General features: G+C 43.2%; 1 protein-coding gene across 3 annotated transcripts in view; it reads right to left on the bottom strand.

The window, feature by feature from the left end:
* The window catches only part of dzip1 (DAZ interacting zinc finger protein 1), a 12,492-nt gene extending 5,370 nt beyond the window's left edge, over window positions 1-7,122 (bottom strand). For 2 of the 3 annotated variants that reach the window (XM_024294460.2, XM_024294461.2), the window contains exons 1-10: window positions 6,980-7,122; window positions 6,482-6,607; window positions 5,826-6,404; window positions 2,171-2,255; window positions 1,977-2,092; window positions 1,771-1,905; window positions 1,586-1,699; window positions 1,459-1,521; window positions 1,261-1,389; window positions 1,031-1,079 (exon numbers count right to left, since the gene is read on the bottom strand). In XM_024294460.2, the coding sequence (XP_024150228.1) occupies window positions 1,031-1,079; window positions 1,261-1,389; window positions 1,459-1,521; window positions 1,586-1,699; window positions 1,771-1,905; window positions 1,977-2,092; window positions 2,171-2,255; window positions 5,826-6,404; window positions 6,482-6,484 (1,273 nt within the window). In that variant the 5' untranslated portion in view covers window positions 6,485-6,607; window positions 6,980-7,122. The remainder of the gene's footprint in view (window positions 1-1,030; window positions 1,080-1,260; window positions 1,390-1,458; window positions 1,522-1,585; window positions 1,700-1,770; window positions 1,906-1,976; window positions 2,093-2,170; window positions 2,256-5,825; window positions 6,405-6,481; window positions 6,608-6,979) is intronic. The other variant, XM_024294459.2, reaches the window with a different exon arrangement.
* Window positions 7,123-9,941: the final 2,819 nt, after the last annotated feature.

Here is a 9,941-nt window from a genome sequence, read left to right on the forward strand (position 1 = left end):
GTGCTAACCTCCCCCGCACTTCAAAGCAGCCGCTACATTCCCCTCACCCTTTGCCACCTGGATCACACTTTTCTCAAAATGGCGACTTTTCTCTTGGTTTATCTCCATAGCAACCATTTTATATTTTGGTCGCCTGGGTATGACGAACAGGTATATGTAATTTTTAGAAGAATCAGCAAAAATAAATTTTGGGATTTCCTTGGCAACCGAGGTTTTTTGTTAACCACGCCCACATTTATAATATGTATGTATTGTATGACATATCGTTTTGTTCACCTTGAGCCAACGATTTATATAGTAAAGTTTCATAGTAATTCTAGTAAAAGATTGGTGAGCAACAAAGATGGGCCACTACGCTTAATACTTTCAAAACGTACAAACTTTACAACCAACGTTTTTTTCTTCTAGCTTCTCAATGATGATTGAGAAGTTTGAAAATCCTCAGGAATAATTTAGATTGGTAGAAGGTTCTAAAGGTACTTTTTTTAAATTTCAAGATAGCAATCTTTTTAAGGTCAAAGGCCAACAAAACTGCTTATCTTTGAGGACTTAAGCTAGCGGTGTGTGCGTAAAGTTTTGTTTTTAGTTACCTTTTCTTCCATATTAAGCGAAAATATTAAAAATTTCACATTATGCCACAAAATGGCAACCAAATTGTAGTTCCTGTGACCATCCCATAATAATTCTAAAATTTCCTTTGAATACCCCCGAGTCGTGTGTTTCGATTTTTAATTTTTTTTTGTTTTTATGCCACATCAGAGATTTCATCCCGTTGATAATTTGACATTTTGCCCTGCTGTGATGTCATCTTTTTTTTTATTTGGAAAAAAAAAAAAAAAATTTACTTGTGAGGTTTAGTGAGTTTTTTTAGTATTTGGCGGGAAGAAAGTTTTCGTCTAAAGGCAAAAATAAAATAATAAAATAAAAATATTGCAAAAATAATATATAGTCACAGTCCAAGACTGCTGTAAGTCATAATTAAGTTAAATAAATATAAATAAAGTATAAAAATCAGATGGAAAAGTCCTACCTGGCTCTTCCACGACTTTTGTTGGTGGACTGGAGGTGATACTCTTGATCTGTAACAGAAAACAGTGTGAACAGACTTTCCTTTAATGGTAGAAATGGGGATCGGGTTTCCTGCTCGCCGTCGTCGGCCTCACAGTTACAGTATCACGGCGAGCAAATACAGGAAATCCTGAACAAGCGCTGGCTTCCTGGAGGAGTGTAATCAGCGTTTGTAGTGAGGGAAACACTGACCTGCACTCGCTGAGCTTTGATGGTCTGCTCCTTCTCCTGCAGCCTCCTCGTCATCTCCTGCTGCAGCCTCTGGCTGACCTCCTGCTGCTCCAACACAGACAGCCGCACCCGGCTCAGCTCGTCCAGCAGCTGAAACCAGCGGGAGCTTTGGGTTTCCTCCTCCACTTAAAATGCACATCAAGAAGGTTTGGGATCTACCTGTTTCCTCTCAAAATCGTGCTCAGCCTTCATTTCCTGCAGCCTGGATTCCCACTTCTTCTCCTGTGACGAGAGTTTGGTTAGACGGCTGCGTTCGAGAACACGTCGGACTAAAGCATCTGCTGACCTGCTTCTTCATCTGCTGCAGCTGCATCTCCCTGAAAACGTCCACATCTCTCTCAGGCTGTGGGTTGGCGGGGGCGCCCTGCTTCTCCTGCTTACTCTGGTTCTGGTTGACCTCCTGGAAGTTCACGTGAAAGCATAAGTAGAAGATCTAGGAGGCGGGATGTTGAAGGAGGGATGCTCTCGTACGTTGAGAGCTTGAATGTTCCGGCTGTAAAGCAGCTCCATCTCCCGGCGGATGCCGTCCCGGCTGTCCTCGATCTTCTTGTCCATGCGGTCCAGCTCCCTCAGCAGGTCTCTCTGAACGGACTCCTGCTCCTTTTCCTGGAATCAACCCTCAGTAAGTCATCACACCAGTAAAAACCTCCAGCCCAACCCTGACAGAGACGACCAACCTGGACGGTTTTGGCCGCCAGCGCCTGCTGCTGCTGAGCGATCTGCTCCTTCAGGGCGCCGATCTCCAGCTTCAGACTCTCGATCTGGGATTTCTTGTCAGAGTCCGACTGCAGCTCTGAAAGAACGAGCGCGGGTAAAAGATGAAGCCTTTTTCTGTGGAGGAACGCTCCGTGAAATCAGCAAAGCGGCGTACGTGCGTGGTGCTCGTCCGGGTGTCGGCGCTGCATGTGGTTGGTGAGGAAGGCGGAGTTCAGGAAGCTTTTATCGCAGTGAGCGCACTGAAAGAGAGGAGACAGAGGAAATCAATCCAGTCTAAAGCCCCCTAGTGGTTATTTGATGTACTACACCCAGCTTCAACTAGTTTGGTTCTCAAATGTGGTTCAACACGGAAGTCTGAGCTGATCCGAGTCCAATTCAGTTTAATCAACGCATTTTACAAACAAGTATTTTTCAAAATACTGCACAGAAAACAAAAAATAACAAAATAATGTTTAGACAAATAATAAAGATATATATATATAAAAACAAAGAATCAAAGTGGTGTTCAGGATCTTACAACAAACGACCTATAAACCTCAAGCCAGTAAGTGCAGGGGTAAAGGTGTATTTTCCCACACATTTCCATTAAAGGAACTATAGCTGTCCCAACACTTCAAAATAAAAGCATGCCTGAATTTTAAACAAAAAGGCAAAGGTGATGGGTGGCCTAAACCTCTTTAAACCCAAACTTAAATGACTCAAATTGTCAAAATGTGCTTTTAGGATTTTGTTTTAAACTGAATTTATTGTCTTTTTTTAACAAATGCTACTTATTCTCTCATATTTGCTCTCAAGGTGTGTTTGCATTTGATAAAACCTTAGTTTTAAAGTAAAAATTAAAAAAGAGGGTGCTAGTAATTACTAGTTAAAAAACAAGCCAAAACTACTTAGTTACAAACTAATTACTAGTTAACTAACTAACAATAATTAACTGTTGAGTGGCTAATTAACCAGCTAAGTACTGGCTAATTGACTAACTAACTGATCGTTAATTAAATAAATCTGATCTAATTTAATTAGCTAATTAAAAGCTATTCATTTTCTACATCCCTGTAGGGGTCAAGGGGTTGCTGGAGCCTATCCCATCTACTATCTGATGAAGGTGGGATACGCCCTGGACAGGTCACCGGTTTATCACAGGGCATGTCCTTGGATGGTGGGAGGAAGCAGGAGGCACGGGGAGAAATGCAAACTCCACACAGAAAGTCCCATAACTATTTAATTAATTGTTCTAAACGTGTAAAGAAATAACATATTTTCCAGAGTAAAAGTTGTTGTTTTTTCATAGTTTAGCCAGGGTTGTGACTTATACTCAGGAGCGACGTATTTATGCTTTTTGTTTTTTTTAAGACATAAACAGGCTCATATTTCTGTTATTTTCCCCAGCATACATTGGTTGTCCTTTATCTGTTGTTTCCTCTAACAACCACTAGAGTGTGCTGCATCTATTTGCTATTGACAATAGCAGAAGAAGTGTTGTCCAAAACAAACAGGGAAAAGAATTGGATTGTTTTCCTCTTAAACTTTGATATTTTTCCAATACCGATCAAAAGATTACTATTCTTGTATTTATTTGTTTATTAGTTGAACTGGGCTTGGTTGATTTGTTCGGAAACATCAGACTTTTCTCCCAAAAGTGTGACTTATACTCCAGAGTGACTTACTTATGGTTTTCTTCTTCTTGATTTGACATTTTTTGCTTTAGCGACTTATACTCAGGTGCGACTTATAGTCCGGAAAATACGGTAGTTAAAGACCTACTTCAATCATATTTGGATTTATTTTAGAGTTCTCTGTGCTCTTTTGACCCTTGTGCTATATTATGGGGTCCAGATGACCCCACCCTTATATTGATGTGTGATTCCCCCGACCCAACAAATGTGGACAGGATTTCATGTCTTCAATACACATCAGTGAAAGTACAAAATCCTTGAAAATAAAAGTTCAGTGCGCCGCCTGGTGGGGTCCCCACATTTAATGTAAACATGCCTAGGATAGCACAAGGGTTACTATGGTAATGCCGTTTTAGGCCCATCGTTTATGCAGAGCTGCAGTAGTAATTTGTCTCAGCTGTGGGTGGGATCGTTGACGCGGCGCAACCACACCCCCACTGTTGCAGAGAGATCTTTGCTCTACCATTAACTTACAGTCCCTCACACCCCCAAGCTAAAGCCTCGTTTCTACTGAGCAGTCCAGTACGGTCCGGTTTGATCCGGTATTTTTAGCGTTTCCATTGTGAAATATATCTATTAAACAGTTCTGAACCGTACCTCTTGAGGGCCCCCATCTGTGTAGGTCCACAGAAAAATAGAACTGATTGGCAGCAAGTGATGACGACATTAGAAAGCACCAATATAGTGCTAAGCTAGCGACTACGTTTTCCTCTTCCTCTTATCCGCCCGGAATCTTCTTTGAAACAACATTGAATTCCTGTTTTACACGATGCACATTGAGTAAAGCAACAAAAAGACGAGCTGCTGGATGACCTCTGTTGTTTTTGCTTTTCTAGTCGTCGTACTACAATGACGCAATGACACGCTAGCGGTCTACATCGTGGATGCGCAGTGAAAACAAACCGCCAAGTGAAAGCGAGGCTTAACTGAGTAGAAACGCTCGCCAGAATCAACTGGACCATACCGTACATTACTCCTCCCGTATTGGACTGCTCAATGAAAATGAGGCTTAACATTACCAGTAAAACACAAATGGTGAGCAACATCAGAGCTATCGAGTCGTACAGATACCAACTTATTCGAGGAAAACGAAGACGTTCATGGATCTATTCGTCTGCAAGTGGATGCATCAGAATGGGGGGGTACAGAGAGCTTGTGGCCCACCTAGCATATTTTTTAGGTCACAAATACAATTGTTTTCAAACTGAATTTTTTCATCTGCTCCGGATTTACACTCATTTGAATGAAGAAATACCCAGAGATGCAATTTTGAGCTTAATTTTCCTAATTTATGTCCTTCATAGTTATAAAGATGGAGCAAGAACATGTTAAAAACACAATTTTCCTCAGAGTGGGTCATTGCTAAAATCTTTACCAAAATTGTCATCCTTTTCATGTCCACTTAAGTGTAAGCAGCACAGATTGTTCTGCATGTACCAACATGGAACTCCACAAACAGCTTGATGTTTGCTGTCAGATGTGTGTGATGTTGATGCTCCGCCTGCGGCGAGCAAGGCCGCACTCGCAGGCACAGATGCTGCTGGTGCGTTTCACACGCTACATTTAACTCCCACACTCATTCCTGTGACTTCATTCAACATTTAGCCGCCTGCCACCGATACCCCGCCGCCACCGCGACTCCTCAAGCCCAAGTGTGGCCGCGGAGGAGCGATCCAAATAAAGGGTTGGAGCGCATTCGCCTCGGAACGGCACAAACACCTTTTAATCAATTATTGAACCGCCTCTGTTAGCTGAGCTGTGGACGCACACCCAGCAACCACATGCTGTCATGACACGGTATATCTGTTGCCGTAGCAACCTCTGGAGCAGGTCAGGCGTGCACTTGAGGATCACGGGCAGATCTCTGTGTGCTACAAATACCCCTCTGGAACACGAGCTCTCTCTGGCAGGTTCTGACGTGCAGCGGCTCGGGTGGGGGAGGTGGGAGTCAGCCATTCGCAAAGATTATTGTCTTTTTTTCTTTTTTTGGGTAAGTAGATTTAGAGTAAAACTGATCTCTGCCATCTGCTCCGGCTTCTTTTTAAATTCCGAGAGCAGAGGCAGTGTTGACTAACAAAGCCCGAGCTGTGAATGGATCGCAACAATAAAAGCCTTGCAAATGCAAATGAGAGGCACCTTGTGGCTGCTGATGATTCGCGGCGTGAGGAGCGACTGCTGGGTGCGGATGACCTTCTTCCGCTGCTTGAGCTCGGTGGTCAGATTCTTCACCTTCTCCTCCTGCTTCCTCATCTGCTCCAGGAGCTCCTCTCGCTCCTTGCCGGCCGCCGCCATCCTCTCCTCGGCCGCCCGCAGGCTCAAGCTCAGGAAGTCCTGACAGTGCAGGAGCCACTCCACGGTGAGCTGGGCCAGCTGCAGGAGCTTGACCAGAGCCGGGTCCACGGGGCTCTGGCAGCGCTGGCACCGCTCGCCGTCCAGGCTGCAGAAGGTCACCGTGCTGACGTGCTCCTGCAGGGCGTCCACGTCCAGCCGGCTCACCACCGAGTCGATGTCCACCGCGTTGATGCGCCGCCAGTCCACGCTCTCCCTGCGCGGGCGGAACTTGAAGGGGAGGATGGAGGAGACGCCGCTGGACGGAGTCATGCCTGGTGCTGAGGGCTGGCTGAGCGGAGAGTTCAGCAGGGAGGGGATCCCCGCGGATGAATGGGTCCCCTGGGTGTCACCGGTGTAGGGGTAGTACACTCCGCCATGAAAAGGCTGAGACAAAGCCAAAAATTGGGGATCAGATGATGCGACGCCCCCGCGTGGATTCCAGCACTGACTCCCCTCCTTACCATCTTCGACTGGTTCCCCCGTCCTCCCGCTCCGGTTCCGCCCCCTCCCGCAGTCGCAGGCAGCTCAAAGCGTGAACGTCGAGGCAGGGCGTCCGCCGCGTAACCATGGAGACGAGGCGAGCGTCCCTGAGGAGAGAAATGTTATGACAACACAGCGGGGCAATCAGTAAATGTGAGTCCCTACAGAGCTGTGTGAGAAACCCCGCGCCTCCCAGCTCACCTCCACTTCAAACCTTTATTTAAAAAAGTGTTTATTAACAGTTTTATTTCTCCACGTTCCTATTTACACCCCAAACAATACAAAACAAACACGAACTTGTACCACAAACCCTTTTAAGCTAAGAGTCAAATAACAACCCTTAAGAAACGTAATGTTCCTCCGCTCCTGCCGAGCTAACGGACGGTTCCGGACACAACCGAACTTTAAAAAAAACACAGTTTTTACATCACCATTGATAGTCAAACATAAACTAAGAACTCTTAATTAAAATCTCTTACTTTCTTCGTGGTTCTGCCAACATTCAGTCCTTCAAAAAAAGTTATTTAAGTCGACGTTACCCCCGGTGGATTTGAGGGTGACGTAGCCGCTGGGCTCCACATTCCTAAATCCCTTCACGAAGAAAAACAGACCGGTACAAAGCTAGCCCATACAATTTTAAACATCCGGTTTGCACCTTCAATGTAAATTTCCACTTTTGTCCAAGCTCGTTCATATTTCAAGCAGTTATCTAATTAAAAGTTAAAATTGATGAAAATTTGTTTTTAAAATCAGAAATATGTATTTTCAGCTACATTATTGGTTTATCGTGCTAAACAGGTGTCCCCACGCTTTAATTTTGAAGGCAAGACTTCTTGTTTCCGGTGTTACTCTGTGGCGTCTTCCGCTGAAGAAGAGGGGGGAAGGGAGAAGACTTCAAAACTGGGGAGCCTGAAAAAAAAGGGCTGTTCGTAGGGTTCATGGCGGCCCTACTTCCGCGGAAGAAAACAGAAACTCTGAAAAACTTGTATTAAAACGGCAAATAAAAGAAAAAAAAATAAGGTAAGACATCAGGGAAAGAAATATGAATTGAAAAATCCCAATATTATTTTTATTTCTACACTTTTTTTGTGGAAAAACTATGGGGAAATTAGACATTTTACCAACTTATCCCACCAAAAACAACTACAATTCTTCTTCAAACTGTTTTTTCTCAGAACTGTAAAATGAATTTGATTCAATAAAATATCACGTTATTGATGTAAACAGACAAAGATATTTGTCCTTGTTATAATCAATTTTTTGTGCTCAGGTCAAAATTGACCCATTATCAAATGGGTCAATTTTGACCCGAACACAATGTAAGGGTCAACAGTGGAAAAAACATATATTATACCACATGCAAAACTAAAACTGCCTTTTTATTGATTTATTTAGAATATGTTTGTATATGTGTGTTTATCAAGTATTAAATAAACATAAAATAAAATAAAACAAAGCAAAATAAAATAGAATAAGATAAAATAATGTGAAAAAAAATTATTTCACCTAACATGAACATGCTAACATGCTGTGGATCAGTGGTTGGCAGGGCTTTCTCAAATGCTCACACACATTTCAGGGTGGAACTTTTTCCTTAAGAGCAATAAAGTAATTAAAAACATTAGTTATTATTTTGATTTTTTTTTGTCACAATTTCTCACCTGTTTTTCAAACTTTTCAAAAGTCAAATATGTGAGTTTGAAATTAAGTGCTCACATTTACTTATTATATACTCATATTTACATTACTTCTATCCACAGCACAATTTCTTCCTCTTTATTCTTCTTTTGTTTCCGCACTATAACTTTGTTTTCTTTGTAAATGTGTAAATTGTCTAATTTTTCTAATTTTTTATTGCCAGACATTTTCTAACACTGGACTATCTTATTTTATCTTATCTTTTCTTATTTAGGTTTTTCTAAATTAATGAAATAGAGCAACTAATCACATATCTATATCTATAAAAAAATATCTTATGTTTTTAAATAAATAATTGAAAACGAACGAAGAAAGATACATATAACCTTCATTCTGCTTTGTAAATCAAACTACTATCCTTAAAACTTGTTGCCTCAGGTTAGATTTTCAGATGTTTTCCCTGCATGCACATCATATCACCAACAGAGGTCAGTGTAGATCTTCTTGTTCATCCTTTAGATCCCAGATTTTTCTTAGAAAAGCAGCCGCCAGCTGCTGCAGTGGAGCTGTAGGAGGCGACACCGACCCCTTTTTTACTGGGCGAACCAGCTCAGCATGCTGCACACACATGCCCGTCCCATGCAGACACAGGTTTCTCTTTGTAAATCTGGACAAAACATTTGGGTGAGGGTATGAAGTCGGAGTGAGACCCTGCACGTCCTGTGATGCTGAACTCCCAATCAGAGTCCCTCTGCTAAAAGGGAGGCCGACCTGGAGCCACCTCCTCCATCAGTCCTCCGGCAGCTCCGCTTGTGAAAAAGAGATTTTAATTCCTTCGGACAGGGTTGTGACTGTCAGCATAGCCTGAGGCGAGGAGAGTATAGTCTCCTCCCAGGCTGTGTCCGGGTAAAGACGAGCGCCTCTCATCAGCGGCATCCCAATGAGGTGCTGAAGTTCAGCTGTAGGACACCTCTGCTTCAGGAACCGGTTCCCTCCCACACTCCCTCCTCTTGTTTTTTTTCTTTTTTTTAATATTCTTTCTTCGCCTCCTTGTCTTCCTTCAGCCTCGAGCCCGGCTTGAAAATAAATTCGACACTTCTTGAGAACAGTTTACCACGGCGAACGCGCGGCGGAAAAGTTGTGATGCTGCATTAGTCATGCGGTAAAAAGGCGCTGGGGAGTTCAGGGGAAGAGGAGCAGACCTCTTGAGATGAGTAAGCACAGCCCTCCACTCAATTTACTGCTTGATTTATGAGTTCATTTCCTGCACGAACTTCTCAGCGGGGGTGAGGTGGTATATCTTCCCACTATAGGTAGCTGTGGCTCCACTTCCCAATCCCCCACGAGACTCCCTCTCACCAAAGCGGGCCTTCGCCGGACTATAAATAATGGCCTCTGTATCAAGTACACATTGAACACGGAGAGAGGAGGACACCCAAACATATTTATTCATGAAAGAGGCTCTTATCTTCCTATGCAGAGGACCGGATGGATTCAGACCACTCTGTGTGCTGGAACTGTGGGTACAGTTACTCTTACTGTATCTCAAGTCTTCGATAAGCATCGTGAGATATTGGAAATAAATGGTTGACGGCAGACTTGTGGTCAGGAAATGCATCGAAAACAGTAGATTTTAGGAAGTGGGAAAAAAATAAACAGAAGAAAATGCCTCAACCTAGCAATTTTTGGTGGTGCTAATCGGCCAGAAAGACACATGAGGGAGTGCAGGATATAATGACAAAAATCAAGCATATTTGATCTGTGCCGCAGTAGAACAGCATAGATTGAAGTCCTATTGTTATT

Source organism: Oryzias melastigma, linkage group LG2 (genome assembly GCF_002922805.2).
Source record: "Oryzias melastigma strain HK-1 linkage group LG2, ASM292280v2, whole genome shotgun sequence".
Taxonomy (NCBI): Eukaryota; Metazoa; Chordata; class Actinopteri; order Beloniformes; family Adrianichthyidae; genus Oryzias; species Oryzias melastigma.